The 27,911-nt window shown below is 40.0% G+C and overlaps 1 protein-coding gene across 6 annotated transcripts in view; it reads right to left on the reverse strand.

The window, feature by feature from the left end:
• Window positions 1-6,284: 6,284 nt before the first annotated feature.
• Window positions 6,285-27,911, reverse strand: part of MAP3K5 (mitogen-activated protein kinase kinase kinase 5) — a 242,259-nt gene continuing 220,632 nt past the window's right edge. For all 6 annotated transcript variants that reach the window (XM_077999454.1, XM_077999452.1, XM_077999455.1 and 3 more), the window contains 5 exons: window positions 16,835-17,078; window positions 11,701-11,813; window positions 10,730-10,842; window positions 8,041-8,117; window positions 6,285-7,059 (listed from right to left, as the gene is read on the reverse strand). In XM_077999454.1, the coding sequence (XP_077855580.1) occupies window positions 6,999-7,059; window positions 8,041-8,117; window positions 10,730-10,842; window positions 11,701-11,813; window positions 16,835-17,078 (608 nt within the window). In that variant the 3' untranslated portion in view covers window positions 6,285-6,998. The remainder of the gene's footprint in view (window positions 7,060-8,040; window positions 8,118-10,729; window positions 10,843-11,700; window positions 11,814-16,834; window positions 17,079-27,911) is intronic.

Raw genomic sequence — 27,911 nt, forward strand, 5'->3', positions numbered from 1 at the left:
TGACTTCTGGCTTACTTAGGAAGACCAGAAAAAAAAGACAATAGGTAACGAATTTTTTTTTTTTTTTTTAAAGAAACAGATTATTGGCCGAGGAAAAAACAATTTCGCCCTAAAGGATAAGCAACAAAATACTGAGGGGGGAAAAAAGCCTACACAAATGGAAACATACGGAAGAAAATCAAGGAGCGACCAGTTCCGCATGGTTACACTAAAATGCACTCCCACACTCTGGCTTGGCTAAAGATAACCAGCAAGCTCTGAACAGTTTAAAACCCTTCCAAGGACTGTGGCAGCACTGGACACCCAAGAGAGTCTGAGAACAGTATTGGATTCTTGCTAGGGTTACAATTTTCACTATCTTTGCGTGCAAAACTTGCCACTCTGAGCCCAGCGAACTATTTTTATTTGGTTTACTTACTGGCTTTCTGGGTGACTAGGTAGAGATTTAACTAAAGAACACTTCTATGGTCTGTGATGATGAATTTTCCTGTAGTGCCATTTCTATAATGGAATAGGCAAACTGACCATTTAGAATGTGATATTCCTAAATCACATTCAAATCAGTCTTATCAGAGACTTCTAATAAATACAAATAAAGCACCAGGTGGCTAGAGGTAGTTTTTGACCTCAGCTTGGGCCTCAGCAAAGATTTTTTTTTAACTATATGAAAACATCAGAGTTTGAGACACTTTTCTTTGAGCATGAGAAATACTCTCTTAGCTGAATTTAGAGAGTTGAACTATCCGAAGAACCCCGGAGAAGGAAGGTGATTTATTTTCAACCTTCTGATTTACCACCGACTTAAATCAACCAATGGGTTGTTTCTTTGACCAAAAAAAAAAAAAAAAAAGTCAAGACTTGTGATGTTTGTTTTGTTTTGTTTAGTTTGGTGTGTGCTTACTCATTGTCCCTTTCTTTTGATAGCCTATATTTGTCTGCCACAAGTTAAACAAAAATAAATAAGGAACACACCAAAATCCTGGATACAAAATCCTGTATAGACAGTGTGTTCCAAACCTAAGGAGGTGTCTGCAACGGGGTAGGCTGCTGAGTGACTCTGCGGAGAACGGATGACATCTGTTAAATGTCAAACACCATCACAATGTACTTCAACTTGTACTTTACTTGGAACATGGAAGCCATCTGTCTGGAGCTCCCACATCCATTTCAAATCTTCAGGGTTCCCCATTCCAGGGGAGGAGCTGAACCTCCTGACACCATCCACTCCCCTCCTGCCTCCTTCAAACATCATCCCTTTTTTCTCCCCAATCCCTAAATGTTTGTGCACCCAGGGGCTCTACCCCAATAAACACAGCTAAGACTCTTTGATTCTGAAAATATCTTCCTTTAACTTCCCACCCTCCAGAATCTATTGTCTTATGTTTTGTTCACCAAAGGTAATAAAAATAAATGTGGATTTTGGTGCCATTATTTTTCAAAAAAAAAGCTATATATTAAGTTTTTCATGCCTACGTATACAAATCAAATCCTTATTTTTAAATCCATCATTCCCCTAGACTTTCTGCCCCTAGAGTTTCTACAGCACTTGATCCTCTAATCACCTTGCTCTTGGTCTACCATTGGCTTGGTTTTTCTCATTCCTCTGTAGCAGTCCTTTCGTCTTTGTTGACTCAGATTCTTCCTCCCTTCTAATCCCCCGGTATTTTTACTATCCCCAAATTGTAAGCCACAACCTTTTTATCTTTACTGTCTCTCACAGCCCTCATTTGCTATTACTTCCATCCTGGATCCTGGTGACTCCCAAATCCTGAATATATACCCTTAATCTCACTCCTGACTTCCACTAACACATTCTGAATGGTCCCTGCACAATTCTATCAAGATACCCTGCCATTAATTTAATATGTTCCAAACCAGATTAATTTTGCAATATATAACCAGTTTACACAGACCCCTCCCTTGCTCAAAAACCTTTAATAGACTCCCCGTTCCTATATAACTAAATATTAACTCCGCCTCCTCACCATCACCACCACCACCCCCTAACTGGGCCCTGAGCTCTCTACTACCCATTTCCACTTTTCACCTCTGTAACTCATATTTCTAGCCAATGGAGTTGTTCATTCTCCAGAATACCTTCCAAATCCCTGCTTTCTAGCCTTTGTTCTTGAAGCCGCTCTGCCCAAAGTGACTTCCTTCATCCTGACATATTTAATAATACTTTCCCTCTGAGGCCCAGGTTAAGGTTTACTTCCTCCATGAAGCCTGTTCTTCTTGCCCTGGCTCCCAGCATGCCTGTCCTTTGGACCTGGCCAGGGCTTCCTGGGCTTGGTACTTGGCCAGCTGTTAAAATAGACTAGGCATGAGTTATTGCAAATTTGCCTCCTCAATCTGATGCACATTTTTGGTAGTAGGGACTTTGTACTCTACTTCTCTATAGGGTGTCCATAAAGTCTAGAACTATCAGTTATTTTATTTGCTCACAAGTTGCGGATGTTCTTGATGACATCATGTGCACCGCCTGCATTCTGAACTTGGTAGGCATGGTATATATCTTTTGTGTTGCTGCCGTGCCTCACACACAGTGGACATTCAAATGGGTTAATAATAATTCCTCAATGCCCAACTTTTTTATGTGGTGGCCTAGGGATGAATGAAACCAAGTATCCAATGACAGGAGAAAGAGATCAAAATGCAGTTAAAAGGAAACATTAGATCTACTTCTCCCAGCAAATTCCTGTTTTGTTTCTTTTGTAACACTGCCACCACCCCTGCATAACTGTTCTGTTTCAAATCATCTTTCTAGGCTCAGCTTTGCACCTTCCCTCTTCTGGAAAGCTTTCCTTGACCCCTTCTGACAGTAAATGTGAGTATAGCAGTGACTGCACGACCGTTGTTTCTGCTTTGTCTTGATTCCTGGACAAGAAACTTCAGGGGCAAGAACCGTATCTTGTTGGTGCACCACAATAGGTAGTACCCAGTATTTTTTTTTTTTTTTTTTTTTTTGAGACGGAGTCTCGCTCTGTCGCCCAGGCTGGAGTGCAGTGGCCGGATCTCAGCTCACTGCAAGCTCCACCTCCCGGGTTCGGGCCATTCTCCTGTCTCAGCCTCCTGAGTAGCTGGGACTGCAGGCGCCCGCCACCTCGCCCGGCTAGTTTTTTGTATTTTTTAGTAGAGACGGGGTTTCACCGTGTTAGCCAGGATGGTCTCGATCTCCTGACCTAGTGATCCGCCCGTCTCGGCCTCCCAAAGTGCTGGGATTACAGGCTTGAGCCACCGTGCCCGGCCCCCAGTATTTAATAAATACTTTTGAATGAAGGATAAGTGATGACAATAGCAAGCATATCTCAGTGTTTACTATATGCTAAACATTGTGCTGAGCACCTCTCCTGCATTCTTTTGTGTTCTGAGACAGAGTCTTGCTCTGTCGCCCAGGCTGGATTGCAATGGCATGATCTCGGCTCACTGCAACCTTCACCTCCTGGGTTCAAGCAATTCTCGTACCTCAGCCTCCCGAGTAGATGGGATTACAGCCGTGCACCACCATACCTGGCTAGTTTTTGTAATTTTAGTAGAGACGGGGTTTCGCCATGTAGGCCAGGCTGATCTTGAACTCCTGGCCTCAAGTGATTCACCCACCTCGGCCTCCCAAAGTGCTGGGATTACAGGCGTGAGCCACTGCACCCAGCCTCCATTTTCTTATTTACATCTTATAATAGACCTATGTGGAAGGTACACCATTTCCTCCATTTCACAGATGAGAAAGCTGAGACTTGGAGAAGCTAATTAACTTGTTCCAGGTCACAAGTCGAGTTACAGTTTTGCTTCAGGCCTGTGTGTGCAGCCTCCTGCTACACTAAACAAGTGATGAATGTTAACCATCTTGCTATTCCCTCTATAGAAAGGGGCTCGCCATTTCCCTCTCTAGCTGTTACCTGAAATAAGGAGGTGAGGCTTGATGATGTTAAATTACCTGCGAAACTAATTTTTAAAAAGGGTATCTGGGCCCCACCCCAGACCAGTAAAAACAGTTTTCCAGCTGGACACAGTGGCTCACGCCTCTAATCCCAATATTTTGGGAGGTCGAGGCAGGATGATCACTTGAGCCTAAAAGTTTGAGATGAGAGTGAGCTGAACAAGTGAAACCATGTCTCTACAAAAAAGCAAAAAAATTTAGCCAGGCATGGTGGCCCACGCCTGTAGTCCCAGCTACTTGGGATGCTGAGGTGGGAGGACTAATTGAGCCCAGGAGGTGAAGGATGCAGTGAGCTATGATAGTGTCACTGCATTCTAGCCTGGGTGACAGAGATTTTGTCTCAAGAAAAAATAACAACAATAAAAACTCAGTTGTCCCAAGGTGGTGGCATCAATATTTTTGAAAAAGCATCCAAGTCATTTTAATGTGAAGCTGAGTTGAGAATCACTGCCCTAGATTGATCCTAAAAGCGTTTCAAACGCAAACCTTTCCATAATGGAGCCTTCCATAATGGAACTGTCTTCTTTTGTGCCTGAGACCCAAAATTCTGACAAATGGCTAATGATGTTGGCCTGGGAATGTGTTATGAACCATGTAGGGACACAGGATCATCTGCTCACAAAGACAGGGTAGCAGGAAGGTGCCAAGGAAAGACTGTATCATTGAAGATTTGGTTTAAGATGGGTACCTTGATCCTATATACAGTCAAAAGAAGCACTTCACCATTAGAATTGAGAAGATGAACTGTGGCTGAATAAACAGCTTACTCTGTGTTTCAGCATGAGCCAAATGACGTGTCACTGAATTTATGCCTCACTTCTTTCAGAATATCCACACAGGATACCAGAGACAACTGTGTCCTCCAAATTAGGATGTTAAAAAAGAGGCCAGAAGCAGTGGTTCACACCTATAATCCCAGCACTTTGGGAGGCCAAGGCAGGAGGATCACTTGAGTCCAGGAGTTCAAGACCAGCCTGGATAACACAGTGAGATCCCACCTCTACTAAAAATTTTAAAATTAGCTGGTTGTGGTGGTATGCCTCTGTAGTCCCAGCTACTCTGTAGGCTGGCATGAGAGGATTGCTTGAGCCTAAAGGGACAAGGCTGCAGTGAGCTATGATCGCACCACTGCATTCCAGTCTAGGCAACAGAGCGAGACCCTGTCTCAATCAATCAATCAGAAAACATTAGTGAGAATGTTTTGAATACTCTAATGCAATATAAAATATATTGTACCTGGATTTTCACGTCGAAATAAAGGTATCTTCTGCTTTGTCAAAGACTGTTATATATGAGTGAAATCATGATGTATAAACAGCTCTATGTCATTTCTATCCTGCCTAATAAACAGGTTCCTCTGTATTTAAGAAAATATATTTCATTTATCCATCTAGGAGCATCAGACTTCCTCTGATCAATATGGGCAGGCTCATAAAAATATACTATTCAGCTTAAAATAAATAAAAATATTTCTCCAAATATGAGTAAATTGAGGAGATAGAAAAATACAGTATTCTTGGCCAGGCATAGTAGCACACACCTGTAATCCCAGCACTTTAGGAGGCCAAGGTAGATGGATCACTTGAGGTCAGAAGTTTGAGACCAGCTTGCCAAACATGGCAAAACCTCATTGCTACTAAAAATACAAATTAGCTGAGTGTGGTGGTACACACCTATAATCCCAGCTACTCAGGAGGCTGACCTACAAGAATCACTTGAACCCGGGAGGTGGAGGTTGCAGTAAGCTGAGATGGTGCCACTGCACTCCAGCCGGAGCAACAGAGCAAGACTCTGTCAATAAATAAATAAATAAACAAATAAATAAATAAATACGTAGTATTCTCCATTAAGATGGTCTTTGCAGACGCCTTAAGATACACAATAGTCATCCAAGATAACTTGGGGCCTTGAGAAAAATATACTTTCCTTTATTCTTTTTTTCCTCACCCTCTTTTTTTTTTTTTTTTTTTTTGAGACAGGGTCTTACTCTGTTGCCCAAGCTAGAGTGAAATGGCACAATCATGGCTCACTGCAATCTCAACCTCCCGGGCTCAAGTGATCCTCCTGCCTCAGCCTCCCATGTAGCTAGGACCACAGGTGTGCACAACCACACCTAGCTGAATTTTTGAGTTTTTGTAGAGATGGGGTCTCACTTTGTTGCCCAGGCTTACCCTTTCTTAAACCTCCATTCCCCTGAGGAACAACCTGGATGTCAGTTGTCTGACTGCTTGAATAGAAGACAGATTTTACTAAATGTTATAGCTGGAGAAACGACTGGAAATTTAACACAGCAGACTATCTAGTTTGTCAATACAAAATAAGAATTCTTTAGAAGTTATCAAAACAGTATGTTGAGAGTCTTTTTAATTTTTAGAGTAAATATGACACAATGGATAGCTTTAGAACAAGCTAACATTACTACGGTTCAAGCATGTGCAACTGGTACAGTTCAGTAGTACATAAACGACTCAAACAAATGTACGACAGGTCAGAAACTTAAGTTACAAAATATAGTCAATATTACAATTAACACAGAGAAGTAAAAACCATTGCTCTCAGATTCTGCACACTTAAAAAAACATAAACTTTATACAGTAATTGAAATTATGCATTTCTACTCAGATTATTAGAGCGTATTACAAACACACAGAAGCCTAAAAAGTTATGGTCACATTTTGGTTTTGTTCCAGTGGTGCACAATCACATGAAATGTTACATCCGTTTTGTGTGAAATAAACATTTGGCTGAAGTGCAATAGCTGCTGCATTAAAAATATTTCCATAAAAATGCTTAGATTAAAATCTTCCTGAACGTTAGGGTTCTAATGTTCAGGATTATTTTAAGAGTCCTTATGAAGAGTCCTTAAAAATTATAGAAATAGATGTAGTTAGGAAATTTCAGTGTGTTTTGTCTTTTTTTTTTTTTTTTTTTAACGTGAGTAAACAAATACTGGATTTAAAGTGCAGCTCCTTTCTCCTCTCCCTTCGATTTTCCCACCCCTAAGAAGGTCAGATCTGTATTAATTTTTAGAATTTCCATTGAAGATTAAATTGAGCAACAGTCAAGTCTGTTTGTTTCGAAAGTCAATGATGGCCTTCCACAGTGTGCACAGCATCCCTCCCCTGTTGAAAGACACAAGAACATGGTGAAAAGAACATTTCATTTGAAACACTGCCCTTGAAATAGAAAAGTGACTTCTTAGCTTTCATCTGCTCTGGTCAGAAGAAGATCCCAAAGTCTGATCAGTTATTATGTATTCTTTTTGTATATATTTTCTCATCTTCCCTCCATTCCTTCTCTTTTCACTCCCACAAACTGCTGTGTCCCAAAACATCATTTCAGATTTTCAGCATTTTTGAAATTTGTCTTTATAATGGTGGGTATAATAGTTTTCTGCTTGGGCTGGGTGTGGTGGCTCACACCTGTAATCCCAGCACTTTGGGAGGCTGAGGCAGGCAGATCATGAGGTCAGGAGATTGAGACCACCCTGGCTAACGCGGTGAAACCCTGTCTCTACTGAAAACACAAAAAAATTAGCTGGGCATGGTGGCGAGCACCTGTAGTCCCAGCTACTCGGGAGGCTGAGGCAGAAGAATGGCGTGAACTTGGGAAGCGGAGCTTGCAGTGAGCCGAGATCACGCCACTGCATTGCAGCCTGGGTGACAAAGCGAGACTCCGTCTCGGAAAAAAAAAAAAAAGTTATATGCTTGGCCTTAATTAATAATAAATTATATCAGATTATACCAGGCTTTTGGAGGGCAAGTCAGCACCTCCTCCAAATATTTATTGAGTATAACACCATCATGAACTCAATTAAAGCATTTGTGTAAGGCAGCTTCAGAATATCTGCATGGACTTAGTCTGCATATTATTCAAAAAAATTCTTCCAGTTGATTTTCACTTACTAATATAGAAATATTGGTTATTAGAGCCCTCAAAAATAGAATGGTCCAACTAACTCAGTTTACTCAGAGCAGCTAAGAACTAGAGAGCTCTGTCCAGAACTGCAAAGCTAATTAGAGACCCAGCCTGGGCAGGTACTCAGACTTTCTTATATTAGCCCGGTACTCTTTCTATCGTGACAACAGAAAGAAAAGTGGTACCTTAGTCTCAAGCATTTTAAGTCATCACGTGTAACATAGTAGAGAACATCCAATAGTGTATAATCTTCAGCCAAAAACTGTAGAGAAAGTAGAATATGCACAAAAGTAAGATGTTTTATATAACTTTAATAAAGCACAAACTCTATTTATAATGTAAACCTTGACTATAATTAAAAATGAATCTAAAAATGAAATTACTAAAAACACAATCTTCTGTGATTATTAGGGGAAAGGCCTCCCTATTACTCAATAAATACAAATAAATGCATCCAGGCTGGGTGCAGTGGCTCACACCTATAACCCCAGCACTTTGGGAGGCTGAGGCAGGCGGATCATCTGAGGTCAGGAGTTCAAGACCAGCCTGGCCAAAGTGGTGAAACCCCATCTCTACTAAAAATACAAAAAATTAGCTGGGCGTGGTGGCATGTGCCTGTAATCCCAGCTACTTGGGAGGCTGAGGCAGGAGAATCACTTGAACCCAGGAGGCAGAGGTTGCAGTGGGCTGAGATTGAACAACTGTACTCCAGCCTGGGCGACAGAGTGAGACTCCATACAAAAAAAAAAATACAAATGCATCCATATTAACTTCCAAATGCAAAAAGATTACAAGTGACACAGAACTTCTGAATGGTCTTCTAATGAACAGATGAGACTCACTTGTAATCACATCTGCTGTTCAAAAACAAATCTTGTATTTAGAAGTTCAATGCTATGTAGCTTTGTTTTTTCTCAAGTGGATAAAAAGTGTTCCTGGAAAGGTGTTGCCTATGCTTAATTTCTGAACTTATTTTTTCATGGTTAAGCAAAGGCACTTGACTGTAATTCACCATAAAAGCAGAATCTTAATTTGAACTGCACCTTTACATTTTTAAATTTTATTTTTTTTATATATATAGAGAGAGACAAAGTCTCACTATATTGACCAGCCTCATCTCCAACACCTGGCATCAAGCAATCTGCCTATGCTTCCCAAAATGTTGGGATAACAGGTGGGAGCCACTGCACCTGTCCTGAAGCTTTGAAATCAAATAAGAAAGGGCAATTATTTAGTAGATTATCAATTACTATTCCGTAATTGGGATTTGAGCCTAAGTTACAGGAATGTATATTCTGGAGTTGTTTAAATGTATTCAGCTGTAACTTGTTAAATGTAGATTTCCAAGGCGGCCCGAAATTATCTTAGTTAATAAATTATCAAGTCAAAAGAAGAGATATCTTTATTCTTATTTATTTAAAAAATTTAAATATAAAACAAATTAAAACAATATTGTATTAAGAGGGCCCCTCTATCAAATATTACAATCTTTCAATGTATGCCTGTGTGTTCATATAATGAACATAAATGCTATTCACGCTCATTACAAAAGTCTATAGGGGCCAGATGCAGTGGCTCACGCTTGTAATCTCAGCACTTTGGGAGGCTGAGGTGGGTGGATCACTTGAGGCCAGGAGTTTGAGACCACCCTGGCCAATATGGTGAAAACCTGTTTCTACTAAAAATACAAAAAATTAGCTGGGCATGGTGGCATATGCCTGTAATCCCAGCTACTTGAGAGGCTGAGGCGGGAGAATCACTTGAGCCTGGCAGGCGAAGGTTGCAGTGAGCTGAGATCGCACTACTGCACTGCAGCCTGGGCGACAGAGTGAGATTCTGTCTCAAAAAACAAAATCAAAAAAAGTCTATATGGAGCACAAAGGAATTAGATTATTATAAGTAAAATATGGTTTGTATAGAAAATGTTTCTGAAATAAGTCGACTAGATTCATTTCATTAAGTAGCAATAAAATAGCTGCTGCTTAGTGGAGTCTAATAATGTTGAAAGAGAATCAAAAATTTAACAAACAGGCCTAGCATGGTGGTTCATGCCTGTAACCCCAATACTTCGAGAGGCTGAGGTGAGAGAATCACTTGGGGCCAGGAGTTTAAGACCAGCCTGGGCAACATAGCGAGACCCTTTCTCTAAATTTTTTTTTTAATTAGCTGGGTATGATGGTTTATGTCCATAGTCCCAACTATTCAGGAGGCTAAGGTGGGAGGATCACTTGAACCCAGCAGGTCAAAGGCTGCAGGGAGCTACGGTCACTGCACTCTAGCCAGGGTAACAGAGCGAGACCTTGTCTCCAAAATAAAATAAAAAAAATAAAATAAAATAAAAATTAACATACAAAGAATTAGAAACAAGAATTTTTTAAATTCTATCTTTATTTTTTTCCCACTTTTTCTGGTTCTCATTTCAAACATATTAAATTCCTAAGGGGCTCAGGACCACAGAGCTTTTGCCTGCCTCACTGTCTTTGTACACACTGCAGCCCCACTGCACAAGGTTCTTCCCTGGTCTCCCTCCCACACCCCTCCCGAACATACATACAATTGGCCTATTTACTCCCTCATATTCTGTTAGCCTTCAGCTCTTTCATCCCCTTCTCCAAGAATCTTCCCCAACCTCTCTCTCTCCCTGTCTAATAACACCTGATACCTTTTTCTTCACAGAATTTACCAGTGTAGAATCACATTTGTATCTGTGGAGTTAGCTGATTATCACATGCCTACCCTGGTCTGTAAGCCTCAGGAGGGCAAGGCTGGGTCTGATTTGCTTACCAGTATCTCCCTTGTACCTGTCACATAGCAGGCACCCAACATTATGAAATGAAGTGAAAGAATACTTGTCCCACAGACAGTTTTCTTTACCCGGCTTATAGTGTCTTCATCCGCTCCATTCACTCTCAGCCAGTCGGTAAGCTCAGAATCTTCAGTATTTGTGCCAGGAGAATTTAGGTGAAATACAGGCAGTTCAGGAATTTCTAGAACAGAATTTTGGGAAGATTTTCTTAGTTTCACCTAACAGAGGTCATCTGAGACCCTCACAATCAACAGACATTTATTGATACTTTAAAAGATTTTGCTCTATCAGAGAACAGTTCATAGAAACAATTGAGTTTGGCAGTATAAATGATCGTATGAATAAAACTCAGACAAGTGAATTTACCAGTAAACAAGAAGCAAAAGCAATAATGAAATGATACTCCTACGTTATACTTTCATATCAATTTTATGGTTTCTTAGAATAAACTCTGTGCACCAAAATTATACTCTGTGTTTTTCATGCAATAAAGACGAACACAACTAGCAGAGAACTATATAATGATCATAATCTCTTTTTCTACTATGAAAGAGCCATATATCTAAACAAATAACTGAGAATTCTGTTATCCTCTAAATGGGCTAAATAACATTCTCCCCACCTATGCCTTTTTACTACTACATCTTTATTCTATTTAAGCCTCTTCAAATTATAAGGAAAAAAGCTAGAATACACAGAATATAGATGCAAAACGACAAAAAATAGTATTATTTATTCTAGTAATATTGTGAAATCTTTAAAAATAAAGGAAGATTAAAAACATGGAGAGCCCTATTTACCTCAGGAATACGTAATCTCAGGAAAAGATGATTATGAATAATCTATTTTTACTGTACTTATAGAAATGAGTTTGCTAGAGTTAAAAATGATATTTCTTTTTTTAAAGGAATTCCTGCTTGCAGTCATGGTAGAAGTGACAAATGCTGACTTAGCCACAAATAAAACTTCGTGTTGGCTTGCTTGGTTTTTTGTGGCAGCCTGGCTGAACAGTATTACTATAAAATTTTCTGCTATTCACCTATGGGTTGGGACTTAAGCTTCAGGTGTTTAATTTCTTGGTCTTTTTCTTCAATAGCTCGATGAAGGAGTGCTTGTAATTCCTTCTCTTTCCGAACCAATTCTTCCAGTAATCTGCAGAAGAAAAATACATTAGGTGACACAGGGTGACCTTTTATTTTTATTTTTATTTTTTAGATACAAGGTCTCTCTCTGTTGCCTAGGCTGAGTGTAGTTGCCCGATTATAGCTCACTGCATCCTTAAACTCTTGGACTCAAGCGATCCTCCCATCTCAGTTTTCCAAGCAGCTGGGAATACAGGCATGCACCACCATGCCTGGCTAATTTGAGTTGTTTTTTTTTTTTGTAGAGACAGAGTCTTGCTATGTTGTCCAAGCTGTTCTCTGAACTCCTGGCCTGAAATGGTCTTTCCACCTCAGTCTCCCAAAGCTCTGGGATTATAGGTGTGTGCACGTGCCATTGTGCCAGGTCTAGGGTGACCTTCTAGACATGAGCTATAATAAGCACGAATACCCCTGATTTTATTGAAATACAGATTCTGGTCCAGTGCCCCTGGAGTGAGTTCTGAGACTGTATTTATAATGAGCTCCCAAGTGACACTGATGTCGCAGGTCCACAGACCCCCGTGTCCAGAAGCAAAGCTTTGGAAGACTGTGCCTGCAGACAAGAACTGAAAACCTCCACCACAGATTGCCTGCCAAAATCCTCAGAGATGGGTTCTGCTATTTCTTTTCATGACCATAAATATCAAAAATATAAATATGGGATACAGATATTAACAGACCTATATTTTACATGTATGGACGCCCATTAAAAAAGTTGGCAAATGTGCATAATACCATAATCAATGCAAATCAGAAAGGTAATCACTTTTTGTAAACTATGAAAATTTGAGAAATAGTCATAGGTGAGGTCGCCTAGAATATCTGGCACATACCAAATTCTCAATAAATGTTCATGGTTGTTGCTACCATTGTGATTGTTACTATTAGTCCTCTCCCTTCTAAGGGGGAGGGGGTGAAGCGGGTAAAAGGATAGCTGTGTTCCTGGTACATTCAGTTCCTAGTTGGCATCTGATGCAGTCCCCAAAGAAACAAGGAGAAACTGTGATATTCATACCAAAGTTCTTACCCACAGAAGGTTTGCTATGCAACTGAGAGCCAACTGGTAACCTACTCACCATTTCCAATAGAATTTCTCAAAGAAAACATTCCAAGTTATGAAAAGTGGTGCTCTAATTTTTTAGAAAAGTATCTTAGTGTAACTTGGATTCAGAAATAATAATTTAAAATATATCATTATTAAGATTATCGAGATAAATCATTGCATAACCTACAGCTCTTAACAAGCTCTATTTGTTTCATTTTCTGAGTATTGATAGATTTAACTCAAGACCAAGTTCCATCGAAAAGTTTGTTTCTGCTTCACTTGACATACTCTGAAGGCAGCATCGTGCAACTGACAGATCTGGGCTTGTGTCCTGGTTCAGCCCTGCACTTCCTGTGTTAACCTTAGATAAATTACCTAATGCCTCCAGGCTTCAGTTTTCAAATTGTTTGTAAAAAAGAAAACTAAAGCTTCCAGAAAAGATTATTGTGAGCATTAAATGAGACAGCATAGGTACAGTGCCAAGTCAGTGTCTGGTCTTTAATAAGGGCTGTTCTGTTCCTTGCTGCCTCAGTCCCTGGAAAACAGCCTTTCCAGGGCTCAGTGGGAAGGAAACCTGCCCAGACCCCCAGGCTCAACCCAATTCCCACAGGACATAAAGATGAGATCCTCAGATAGGAGAAGGGATCACAGCTGAGTAAGTAGCAGAGGTGGGACAAAAGTAAAACACAATGAGAGGTAGACAGAGAAGGTGGGTGGAGGAAAATAGTTTAACAAAGACAGCTGCAGGGTAAGTGTGGTGCACAATGAGGTGGATGAAGCAGCATGAACTAAAAGCTAGCAGAGGGAGCAGAGGGTTGGAGGGAGCCTTCTTATCTAGTCCAAAACAAATGATATCCAAAGAAATGGGCAGCAAGCTCCGTGTGAATGTTTAAGTTGGCAGTTTTTTGATCTGGTATGTATTTTTGTCCTACTTGCTAATTTATATGTATAGGATGGTGATGGTATCTTCTTACTGTTTTCTCAACGAACAAAGTGACATTTTCTAGAGTTTAACCTATGTAATTTTCCTTTTATCTTTTGTTAAAATGAATGAAATGTGGACTGAGAAGGACTCTGTACTTGCATATTTGAGTCCTCGTGGACAAACTATAACTTAACAGGTAGACAAGATTGAAAACCTAACTTAGGAGTGTGCGTCTGTAACCATAGCTGAGTCTTGGCTAATCCCAGCAGCCATACTTCAACCACTCATACACTGCTGAGTGTTCAAATAAGGTGAACACCAACCCATAACAAATCTAGCTCTTTCTGTACACTTCTGATTTCTGAACGTCACTTTACTTTTATTTGCTGTAAATTTGTTCTGGCCATGAGGCATCCCTGAAGTCTCTCTGAATCTGCCGTGATTCTGGAGGCCACCTGATTCACAAATTATTTTTTTCTTGTTCAATTAAACTCCATTAAATTTAATTTGTCTGAAGCTTTCCTTTAACACCTTAAACACCAGAACTTTAACACTGGAAGCAGAGTATTGACAGCCCACCTCATTTGCTCCAAATCCAGCTCTTAGAGGTATTTATCTTAAGAACAATCCAGTATATCAATTTTATTTTTACTTTGTGTTTATTTAGTAGTGCAATATTTTGAAATCAAGGCAACTGTCTGCCTTTCTGTTCCAAAAAAGTATGGCAAGATCTGCCATGAGGTCAATTTTTAACCTTGGATGGGCAGGAGTGGTGAGGTGGATTGGTGGGTAATTCCAGAACTGCAGGATGGGGAAATTAGATAAACAGGCAGCTCTTCTTGAGATAGGTTTTTGTTTTTGTTTTTGTTTTTGAGACAGGGTCTTGCTGTATCACTCAGGCTGGAGCGCAATGGTGCAATCATGGCTTACTGCAGCCTCAACCTCTTGGGCTCAGGTGATCCTCCGAGCAGGATAAACCTGATTTCCCTTCATCAGTGATCATCCTAAATATTCTAAGCTTACAATTTTTAATATGAGAGCTACAACCTTTCCTAAAAACACAGTAACATTTCCTCTAGATTCATTTTGCAGTAGGTATGCCTTTATATTTCAGGTAGTATTCAACTGAAAATTAGAAGGACCAACATGGACAGGACTGGTCCCTTATTTCGATTACTTGGTTTTTGTACTAAAGCTGCTGTCCTTTCTTCAAATCAAGGATGAAGCAAACATCGTCCCTCATGTCACTTTTCTGCGGGTGATGGAGAGCCGTGGGAGATATTACTGAAAAAGGAAAAACGAGGCTGATTATCTGTAGATTTCACAGATTCAAATGTAAATATGTAGAGGAAAAAGCAAAAATGTGTGAGTTGTTGTGAAAACTGCAGTTACGTACTAATGTAATAAAGAAATGTGGGTAAATGCTAGTCTTTTCAACAGAGATGGGCAGATGTGAGAAGCAGGCCCTCAGCTAGAACAAAGAGACCCTCAGAAGAGAAAGGAGGAAGCTGTGAAGAAATTGGCCGGAAGCCCTCAGGGACTGCAGATGGCCCAAGCGTGGTAGACAGACAGTGGCGCCAGGGTGGTGAGCACAACGCTAAGCAAATAGGCCAAGGAGAGAAGGAAAAGGAGTTGTGTCTAGGCTGCATTAGGAGAGGCAGGTCCTATTGACATTGCCAGGTGTGTAGACAGGAGGTTTCAGGACCAGAAAAGCAGATGTACCAGCTCTTTGGTAAACAAAGTAGCTTTACTATCTGTGTAATTCTAACCAGAAGTCGTGGGTGGGAAGGGGTCAACCAAAACAGTAATGAGTGAACTTTCCTCCTCCAGAGATCACAGCAGGAGTCCAAAAAACACCACCACTCAGGACTGGGCAACAGAGAGTAACCTAGAGATAAGTGACTATCAGACAACTTCCATAATGATGGGGTGTTATCCTTGGACTCTTGCTTGAGAAGAGAAGGAATGAGGGAAACCAAGATTTCCATGAAGTCTCAGAAGAGAAAAGACCCAAGTTCTTTCCCACTAAATAGTAGAGATGGCAAGAGCTGGGTTTCAGAGGACAAAATTGGGATATGAAAGTCAAAGAGGCAACTCCCTTTATTAAAATAAGACTGCTCTGTGCACATCATAGAAGATGTGTCTATACGGATTTACTTAACCATGCAACCAAATCTCATGTTTCTGAATATAGGATGAGCTTTCACCACTTGTACTCATTTTGGTATACAAGCCTGCCTTTAAAAACCTAAACTTTATGACTGGAAATAAGATATTTTTAATCTCCCTGGTGAACAACTAGAATTTTCAATTAAGGTTTCTAAATATTTGAACAACTGTTATTGATTCACTTAAAAAAAAGTTTTTAATGCAAACCCAGAGTAATAAAGTTAGTTTCCCACATGTCAACTGTAGGCAGCACAGGAAGCTACAAATCATAAAAATTCAGACCTTGAACTGTACCAACAACATCTGCGAAGAACAGGAAACATTTGCTGTTAACTTAATGATCTGATCTTGTGGGTTCTATGCTACCAAATTATCAAAGGCAAATTATACTCCAGATATGTTATAATATATCAAAAACAAAATAGAATCACAAATGTGGTCAACTATCTTCCTTTTTAGGTTCTAAAATACAAATCTTTAGCACCATTAATTAGTTTTGTTCCCTCGACCTCAGTAATCTTCCTCTCCTATAAGAACTTGACTGGGCTTTCAAAAACATGAGCTTTCTATTCTTTCAGCTATCTACTGGAAGGTACATGCTGCTCTGAGCCTGTTTCTTAGACAGTCCATGAGGCTATAACGAAGCTACTGGAAAAATCTTAGGGCACTTGGAGATGAAGAACTAATCAAATGCTGCTGAAAAAGGCTTAAATTGGTAGAGGCAGAAAGTGGTATTTGACAAAAGAGGCTAAACTAAACCTCTCTTGTTTTATAAAGAAAGGCATTCAATCAAGTTTCCACGAATGGGATATGGGAATCATATTCTGTAGACCAAAAACACATGCTCTTTAGTAAAAGACTAGAAACCAACCCATTTCAGCGTAGGACTTACCTATTGGTTTCTATTTTCATCCTTCCAAGCTGTACATTCAGTGACCGGTGAGCACTCTGGGAATCATGAGACACAGTAGAACTAAGCGTGCTCACGCCTGAGGTAGCCACGGCATCTTCAATGACAGGCTGAGGTCTTCGGACAGTTTGATTTGAAGGCTGTTCCTCATGGTCATCTTCTACATCCAAGTCTTCTTGATCAGCAGTATCACTCTCAGATGCAAGGCTGAAATGTGGCCTTAGTTCTGTTTGGCATAATATCAATGGTAGCGTTTATAAAATATGACTCATTGCCTTAATTTCTTAAGATATGAGTGCTACCCTCCTGCCCCGCCATCAATAGGATATATTCCAAACTGCTTTTCCAAAAGTGAGGATGGATTTCTGGGCACTCAGATTTGTTCTTCTATTGAACTTGCAAAATTCACAAGATATTATCTAATTCAAACAGAATGATCTAATTCAAGAATGATCAATACATATTCACATTGCACATATGTGGGGAAAATGCTAGAAATCTGAAAGAAAGGCAAAGATGTAAAAACCCTTTAAGAATATTTAAAAGTGTTTATACAAGTAAAATTCATTTTCAGATTACACAATATCTGGCAACTATTAACTTGCTTACAGATAAGGAAACTGAGATATACAGAGATTATGTAAACACATGTGAGTATGCAGAATACTTTCTGCCTATAACATCCAAAATGTAAGGGGATGCAGAGCAGGTGCTGAAAATGCCACACACAGGCTGATACGTTAGTAAGACTATCTCTCTTTGACTATTAGGCTGATTTCTAGTGCGTGTTCTCCTCTAACCTGTTGACTAACCATTGAAATTTAAACTATAGAAGCTACAAGTTTCCAATTTAAACACACTGTATAACATGAGATCATCTGCATGCCAGTTTAGAACTTGGATGATACTGTGGCTGGGCACGGTGGCTCATGCCTGTAATCCCAGCACTTTGGGAGGCCAAGGCGGGCAGATCATGAGGTCAGGAGTTTGAGACCAGCCTGGCCAACATAGTGAAATCCTGTCTCTACTAAAAATACAAAAATTAGCCAGACATGGTGGCATGCTACTTGGGAGGCTGAGGTAGGAGAATCACTTGAACTCAGGAGGCAGAGGCTGTGGTGAGCCGAGATTGTGGCACTGCACCCCAGCCTGGGCAACAGAACGAGACTTGGTCTCCAAACAAACAAACAAACAAACAAAAAACTTGGATGATACTGTAACCTAAAAATAAAATTCTAAGCCCCCCAACTGACTGAAGAACCACATACCCCCAGGTCAAGGGGATCCCCAAGAAAACCTGAAAAAACTAGCTCAGGCCATGATGGGAAGAAAGGTCAGATATTCCTTGTTATACTTTCTCCCTTTGGAGTTTAGGCATGACTGACCAGCAATACCATTAAAATAAAGATCATAAGGCTGACAAAACAGACTCTTTGTAGCAATAAGATACCAAATTCCAACCTGACTCTAGTATAGCATCCCATGACAAACAACAGGCCATAAAGGAAGTCACAGTATTTTGCCCCAAAATATATTTATTTGACATATTTTGGAATGGTCCTGCAAAGTCATCACTTGTGGGGGAAATCTGCATTCTGTAGACAATCCCTTCCCTTTCCAGGTCTTTTCCTGATCCAGGAGAGATTCAACTAGGAGTCTGACACTTTTTAAGGTCCAATAGAGATTTTACCATCTATTCTCTCTGTAGTTTGCTACTTAGGGGCTTCATCTACATAATAAGAACCTTGGCTTCCACAATAGCCCTTATCTTAACTCAAGCATTTCTTTATGCTGACTTCAACTCTTCAGGCAAAGTTTAACTCTTTCAACTAACTGCCAATCTTTGAATCTACCTATGACCTGGGACCCCAACCACCTCCCCACCTCCCAATCCCTGCCAGATGTCCTGCCTTGCTGGGCTGAATATCTACCTTACATATATTGCTTTATGTCTTTGCCTGTAACTTCTGTCTCCCTAGAATGTATACAACCAAGCTATAACCCAACTGCTCTAGGCACATGTTTTCAGGACCTCCAGAAAGCTCTGTCACAGGCCATAGTCACTCATATTTGGCTCAGAATAAACTTCTAAATAGTATACAGAGTTTGGCTATTTTTTGTTAATAATATCTTCCCATAAGAAAAAATATTATAAATTGTGATTAAATCCTTAAACTTGGTCCACAAGAAGGAATTACAGTCATAATTTAAGTGAAATCAAGGTAGCAGAAATATTGAATTTTGGCTCCATATACTCTGGCACATAGAACATTTATCAGATCATGGAACCTACTAAAAATCTGATGAAAGTCATAAAAACTCTCCCCAGAATAAAAACACATTCATGCAACATTTTGCCTAGATTTCCTGGTTTTACCTAGATTTTGCTATATTTGCACAGACTCCTGAAGCCTCTCCCAAGTTCATGAATCACACGTTAAGAGCCCCTGTGTAGAGGAGGGGAGTCCAGTGGGAGCAGCGGAGAACCCCATCCCACCATTCTTATATGGGCACTTTGGCAAGGTCATCAAAGTCCCACCAGCCAAATCCTCTAGGTAACTTTTATCTTTACCCTACTTGATCTGTGAACAGTATTTTCCTCTAAATCTCTGGCTGCTATTTCTCTTCTTCAGAGCCTTTTTATCTACTACCTGCCCCCTTTTTAAGCTGGAACCTAGGGTTCTATCCTTCACTTTTTTATGTTTCTACTTTTGCTCCATAGATGAGCTCATTCAAATCCATGAAGGTTAAGTACTTCTGACGTGTGGATGACAAACTCTACACCTCTAGCTCCAGTCCTATTACATCTAGAACATCCTGGACATTACTGTTGAGTAGGCACCTTAAATTCAACAATTTAAAGAGAACTCATCATCTTTTGATTGTAACAAAAACTAGAGTGTCCTTCTTCAAAGCCCGATTTACATAGACCTGGCTTGCTTTATCCCTCCTTTAAAATTCTGTATAGTGGTTTTAAAAAGTGCATGACAGAAATTTTACCATCTTAATCATTTCTGAGTACACAGTTCAGTAGTGTTAAGTATACTAACAGTGCTATGCTACCAATCTCCAGAACATTTTCATTTTGCAAAACTCAAACTCTACCCATCAACAACTCCCCATTACTCCTTCTCCTCAGTTTCTGGAAACTACCATTCTATTTTCTGTTTCTATGAATTTGACTACTCTAGATACCTCACATTTATAGTGACAGAAGACAGACAAATTCCTAGGCAGACAGGGATCGGTCTCCAGTGAAACCTGACCTTAAAGCCAAGGACAGTTTAAAGCCTGAGAAGCAAGCTGCCAATTCCGGAGACAGTCCACAACCAGAGTGAAAACTTCTATCCCCATCTTACCCACTCTCTCAAAATTGCTTCCTTCTGAATGATGCCTTTTAACCAGTCAAGTTGTGCTTTTTCCAAGACCACCCATGAACCAATCAGCATGTACCGCGCCCCCATTCTAAGCCCATAAAACCCCCAGACTCAGCCTCACAGATGGCTACCCAATTTCAGGTCCCCTCTCAAGGCTGAGAACTTTCTTTCTGTCACTCAATTAAATTCTACTCTGCTTTGCTCACTCTCCAATGTCTATGTACCTTATTCCTCTTGGTCATGGGACAAGAACCCAGAACTCACTGAACTGTGGGATTGAAAGGGATGTAGCACTCCTGCTCGCCAAGCTGTGGGCAGCAGGAGTAATAGAGCTGTAACACTCCCTCCCACTTGCTGAACGATGGGAGAGAAGAAGCCACTGGGTGCCACTCCCTCCTACTTGCTGAACTACAGGAGTGAAAAAGCCATAAAATTATGGAATCATATACTATTTGTCTTTTTGTGACTGGCTTATTTTACGTAGCATAATGCCCTCAAGGTTTATCCATGTTGTAGCATGGGTCAGAATTTCTTTCCTTTCTAAGACTGAATAATATTCCATTATATGTATACACTACATTTTGTTTATCCATTCTTCTGTTGCCAGACACTTGGGTTGCTTCCACCTCTTGGCAATTGTAAATAGTACTGTTATGAATATGAATGTGCAAATGTCTCTTTGAAATCCTTCTTTTAGTTTTTTTTGAATATATACCCAGAAGAGAAATTGCTGGTTCACAAGGGTGCTTGCTTCTATTTTTAATTTCTGAGGAGCCATCATACTGTTTTCCATAGTAGCTGTATCATTTTACATTCCCAGCAACAGTGTACAAGGATTCCAATTTTTCCATGTCCTCATGCTTTAACTCTTAAGGCTAACCAAACATCACCTCTACTCTATCTCATCTCTTATTCCAAAATCCCATTTCTTAATGTATTGATAGTGCAGTAGGAGTAAGTCAAAATCATGTGTTTTAGTTTTGTAAACCCAGCACTGATTGCAGGGGCTAAACATATTACGTCTTCAAAAACTGTTGGCAGAATGGAAGGGTATTCCTACTAGGGTTATTTGTATTTAGAAAGCAATAAAGTGATTTAAAAATAATTTAAGAAAATATGATTCTAGATTAGAGGACAAGATTAGACCTTTTAAAACTTTCTATAATTAGTCTTACATTTCTGTTATGATTTCTAAACTGAATTTTTGTTTTTGTTTTTTTACACGGGGTTTTGCTCTTGTTGCCCAGGTTGGAGTGCAATGACACGATCTTGGCTCACTGCAACCTCCACCTCCTGGGTTCAAGCGATTCTCCTGCCTCAGGCTTCTGAGTAGCTGGGATTACAGGCATGCACCACCATGCCTGGCTAATTTTGTATTTTTGTAGAGATGGGGTTTCTCCATGTTGGTCAGGGTGGTCTCAAACTCCTGACCTCAGGTGATCCCCCGCCTTGGCCTCGCAAAGTGCTGGGATTACAGGCGTAAGTCACCATGCCTGGCCCTAAACTGAAATTTTTAAATAATGTAAAAAGGTTTGTAGTCCTGTTGACTATAATCTCACTTTTAGGGAAGGAAAATTTCTAATCCTATTATATTTAAATATCCTCTTAATTCTGTAAACTTAAAATTATCATTTTACATATGTATATATGATGTTAAAAATTCTCTGAAATAATTTAAAGAAAGTAGAAAATTGTAAGTTCATGCAGTGCTTTGTTATTTTGGTCTTTCATGGTGGCTCCCTGAGTGCATGTCATCGGATTAGACATTGTAAAATATGCAAATGACATAGAACATCTGGTCCTTTTTCTCAAAGAGATGACAATCTAAAGGAGAATTAGGGCAACTATACAGAAGAGTGCTGAGAGCACATGCAAATATAACATTAAATTATAAGTGCAAATGAATACAGCTACAAATATCTCAGATTATCTCAGGTATAGACCTAGTTATATATATAATTCACATGTATATTGAGATGGTTAATTTTATATGTCAACTTGACTGAGCTAAGGATGGCCAGATAGCTGGTAAACATTATTTTGGATGTGTCTGTGAGGGGTGAGGGTGTTTCCAGAAGAGATTAGCATTTGAATCAATGCACTTGGTAAAGAGGATGGCCCTCTCCATTGTGGGAAGGCATCATCCAATCCACTGAGGACCTGAATAGAACAAAAAGATGCAGAAAAGGTGAATTCTCTTTCTCTCTTCTGGAGCTGGGACATCCACCTTCTCCTGCTCTTGGATATCGGAGCTCTTGGTTCTCAGGCCTTCAATTACAGTCAGCTCCCCTGGTTCTCAGGCCTTTGGAGTCAGACTGATTATACCACCAGCTTTTTTGGTTCTCCAGTTTACTGATGTTATATGGTGGAACTTCTCAGCCTCCATAATCGCATGAGCCAATACCCATAATAAATCTTCTCTTATGTATCTCTATGTATCCTATTGGTTCTGTTTCTTTGAAGAACCCTAACACATACATGTAGTAAGGGTGCTAAGGGGTAAATAAAGTACATTTGCAATGACTAAATCCAGTGGTAGTTTCCTCACTCACTGAGGGATTCATAGAGGCTGAAGGGCCTATGCAGAGTTCTTGAGGAGGGGAGCCTTGGCTTGATAGAGAAAGAGGGAGAGGTATTTGAGAGAAGGAAGCTCAAACGGTGGCCCAGGACCCTCTGGGAACAATGTAAAGCAGAGGGGACTGTCAGGAGAAAGCCATGTGTCAGGAGAAACATTGGGACTCAAGGGGGCCTTAAAGCCTATGAGTGGGAAAGTGGGGCCAGTGCATTGTTTCTAAACTAGCATGATGGGATCAACAACAAAACTATTCCCACCCAAATAGTTACTTCCCCAGAGGAAAATAACTAGACCAAGTTTCTTTTTCTTTTCTTTTTTTTTTTTTTTTCCCGAGATGGAGTCTCACTTTGTCACCCAGGCTGGAGTGCAGTGGCACAATCTCAGCTCACTGCAACCTCTGCCTCCCAGGTTCAAGCGATTCTCCTGCCTCCGCCTCCTGAGTAGCTGGGATTATAGGCATGCACCACCACACCTGGCTAATATTTGTATTTTTGGTAGAGACAGGGTTTTACCATGTTGCTGGTCTTAAACTCCTGGCCTCATGTGATTTGCCCGCCTTGGCCTCCCAAAGTGCTAGGATTATAGGCATGAGCCACCACACTTGGCCTAGACCAAGCTGCTTTAACACAGGGTATTTCTAATGCTTAGTAAGATCGTAATACTTGTGAGTGCAGTGTATCACACTTGCATGAAGCTCCTCGTACGTATACAATGCTGTTCAATTCACATTAATGTGAACTTGGAGCACGTGCTTGATTCAGTTTAACAACTGGTGGTAATATCAAGTGCTTGAAGCAGCTTTTAACAATTGTTGTTAATATAGGAAGTATGCGTACATTATCAATACTCTTACCTTAGCACTGCCATCATAGTCTCTGTGCTCAGCATTACTGCATCTGGTCACCCACAAGCAGCCTGTACTACAGGACTAACGCTGCCAATAATTTAAAAGTTGATTCTTGATGACAAGTGAGAAAATAGTCTGAGAAAAAACAAATTCTTAAGGGACTTGTACTGTACTCTCTGTTCTGTGTGCTCCTTTTGGAAAAAAGATTAAACACTTTTTTTTTTTTTTAACTTTCTATTTTGAAATAATTTTAGGATAACAGAGAAGTTGCAAAAATAGTGCAGAGAGTTCTTGTATAGCCTTCAGCCACTTGCCCTCACCTTAACAGTTTATATACCTCTGGCACTATTATCAAAACCAGGAAATTAACATTGATACAATACTTTTTTTTTTTTTTTTTTTTTTTTGAGACAGGGTCTCACTCTGTCGTCCCCCAGGCCAGAGTGCAGTGGCGCAATCTCAGCTCACTGTGGCCTTGACCTCCTGGGCTCAGCTTATCCTCTCGCCTCAGCCTCCCTAGTAACTGGGACCACAGGCACACACTGCCATGCCTGACTTATTGTTGTATTTTTTATGTAGAGATGGGTTTTTACCCCACTGCCTGGGGTGATCTCAAACTCTAGGCTCAAGCAATCCTCCCACCTCCGCCTCCCAAAGTGCTGGGATTATAGATGTGATTCACCACGCCCGGCTTTGGTACAATACTATTAACTAATCTATGGACATTATTTGAATCTCACCAGTTTGCCTACCAATGTCCTTTTTCTGATCAAGGATCCCTCATTATAATTAGTTGTCACGTCACCTTAGTCTCTTCCAATATGTAACTAGTATTTCTTTATTTCTCAAGACCTTCACCGTTTTGAGGAGTATTGGTCAGGTTTTTGTACAATGTCTTTTATTTGAGGTTCACTGATGTCTTGTTGTGATGAGGTTGGGGCTGTGTATTTTTGGCAAGAACACCACAGTGTGATGCTGTGTCCTTCTCAGCGCATCCTATCAGGAGGTATATGACGTGACGCTGACATGTCTTCTTACTAGTGATGCTTACCTTGATCATTTGGTTGAGGCAGTGTCTACCACATTCCTTCACTATAAAATTACTGTTTTCTCTTGGCAGTTAGTAAATATCTTGTGGGGAGACACTTTGAAAACCATCACATATCCTGTTTCTCCTCATCCTTTTGCCTACTTTAGCAGTCATTGATGGTCCTTGCCTGCAATAATTATTACTGTGGTGTTTGCCTACTGGTGATTTTCTGTTTTCCTCATTCATTTTCATTTATCAATCGCAACTCTACTATAACAAAAAGCTAACCTTTCTCATCTATATATTTATTTATTCAATTATTTATATTAATATGGACTCATGGATGCTTATTTTATTCTATAATCTATAATCCAATATGATCATTATTTTATTGTTCAGATTGTTCTGTCTTAGACTATTTGGAACATTTTCAGGTTGGCTATAGTGTCCTTTCAATAAATCTCCATCCTTTTTGACACTTTCTTATTTCTGGCAGGTATTTATTTATTTATTTATGACATGGGGTCTCGCTGTGTCACCCAGGCTGGAGTACAGTGGTGCAATCATAGCTCACTGTAGCCTCTATCTCCTGGGCTCAAGCGATCCTCCCACCTCAGCCTCCCAAGTAGCTATAGGCATGCACCACTATGTCTGGCTAATTTATTTTTATTTTTTTAGAGACAGGGTCTTGATATTTTAGCCAGGCTGGTCTCAAACTCCTGGCCTCAAGTGATCCTCTTGCCTTGGCCTCACAAAGCCTTAGGAGTACAGGGGTGAGACACCATGCCCAGCTACAATCTTATCTTTTATTTCCCCTGCCCCCAGCCCAGAATCAACCACTGCTCCAAGGAGACCCAATTCCTTTTATTGAAGAATGGCATTTAGAAACCAAGATCTGGGTCTTCTCAGCCAGCAGATCTAGGAAATGAATGTACAATCATGTGCTGTATAATAACATTTCAGTCAAGGATGCATCGCATATACTACAGGGGTCCCATAAGACTATAAGACTGTATTTTACTATACCTTTTGTGTGTTTAGACACACAAACACTTACCACTGTGTTAAAATTGCCCACAATATTCAGTATAGTAACACACCGTACAAATTTGTAGCCCAGGAACAACAGGCCATACCATACGGCCTGGGCATCTAGTAGGCTCTGCCATCTAGGTTTGTGTAAGTCCACTCTAGGATATTTGCACAATGACAAAATTGTCTAAGGACGCATGTCTCTGAACATAGCCCTGTCATTAAACAATGCATGATTGTCCTAGTGATGGTATACTTTTTAAAATGTGTGGTCTTCTTTCATGTGTCTTCTGAAATGGCAGGTTAACTGTAGTATCTTACATCTAAAAGGAATTTTTATCAGGGGCATTTGAAGACCGTCTGTTTTTCATGTAGTTTCTTTATATCTTAATTGCATAACAGAATCTTTCAGGACATCGAGAAATTTCATGGAATTGTTGAATGACTGACATCACTTCATCTTGTCCACATATTTCATCATTTATATATTGGTATATAGTGTGTATGGATTTCTCTTATCCTGGGGGAAATACAAAAAGTACTGTCTCCATGTAATTCTCCTCTAAAATTTCCACTTTTCAAAAATAAATGTTTTTAAACAGTAACTTCAACTGAAATCAGAAACTCCTAGTGGCCTCAGAGAAACCAATTTCATGGTGGAAGGACAAAGTCCTTTCTTTTTTTTTTTTTATTATACTTTAAGTTCTAGGGTACATGTGCACAACGTGCAGGTTTGTTACATATGTATACTTGTGCCATGGTGGTGTGCTGCACCCATCAACTCGTCATTTACATAAGGTATAACTCCCAATGCAATCCCTCCCCCCCCCCTCCCCATAATAGGCCTCAGTGTGTGATGTTCCCCTTCCCGAGTCCAAGTGATCTCATTGTTCAATTCCCACCTATGAGTGAGAACATGCGGTGTTTGGTTTTCTGTTCTTGCGATAGTTTGCTGAGAATGATGGTTTCCAGCTGCATCCATGTCCCTACAAAGGACACGAACTCATCCTTTTTTATGGCTACATAGTATTCCATGGTGTATATGTGCCACATTTTTTTAATCCAGTCTGTCACTGATGGACATTTGGGTTGATTCCAAGTCTTTGCTATTGTGAATAGTGCCGCAATAAACATACGTGTGCATGTGTCTTTATAGCAGCATGATTTATAATCCTTTGGGTATATACCCAGTAATGCGATGGCTGGGTCATATGGTATTTCTAGTTCTAGATCCTTGAGGAATCACCATACTGTTTTCCACAATGGTTGAACCAGTTTACAATCCTACCAACAGTGGAAAAGTGTTTCTATTTCTCCACATCCTCTCCAGCACACGTTGTTTCCTGACTTTTTAATGATTGTCATTCTAACTGGTGTGAGATGGTATCTCATTGTGGTTTTGATTTGCATTTCTCTGACAGCAAGTGATGACGAGCATTTTTTCTTTAGCAAACACTTTTAATAAACAATGTGCCTTGTTCCACACATGGTTGATCACAGCAGTGTCCATTCCTGGGATACTCGTGCAAGGACAGCTCCCTCTGCAACCTCCCTGCTATTCTCCCTAAACCTAACAGAGTTTCACCTACAGTTACTTTTGCTTTTTAAACTTTCTATTCTGGAAGAATTTTAGATTCATGGAAACATTGCAAAGATAGTACAAAGAATTCCTGTATACCATCCACACAGCTCTTCCTAATATATCTTACATAACTATGGCATGTTTTTCAGAATGATTAAATTAACGTTGGTACAATACTATTAGCTAAACTGCAGACTTCACTCAGATTCTCAGTTTTTCACTAATGTTCATTTTCTATTCTGGATACCACGTTACATTAGGTAATCATTACTAAAAGGAAGTTTTTTGTTTTTCTTTAAATTAAGTAAACAGATCATTTATATGCTATTTAAGTCGTTTCAAAATATACTCTCTTTTTCCTTTCTTCATTTAGGTGTCCTTAATTTAGGGTGCTACTGTATTTAACTCATGGCCCATACCTCTCCCTTTCAGTGATACACACTATTCCCCCTTTACCCCCTAGATCTTTTGAATATCTAACCCCTCTATAGCACATTCCATACAACCAGCCTTATCCTAATGATAAAGCATCTGAAGAAAAGTATTGTTTGACTTCCTTAAAGCATGAATTTCTTAGGTTCACATCCAACTACTAATCATGTGCTTCAAAGCCTCT

Source organism: Macaca mulatta, chromosome 4 (assembly GCF_049350105.2).
Source record: "Macaca mulatta isolate MMU2019108-1 chromosome 4, T2T-MMU8v2.0, whole genome shotgun sequence".
Lineage (NCBI taxonomy): Eukaryota > Metazoa > Chordata > Mammalia > Primates > Cercopithecidae > Macaca > Macaca mulatta.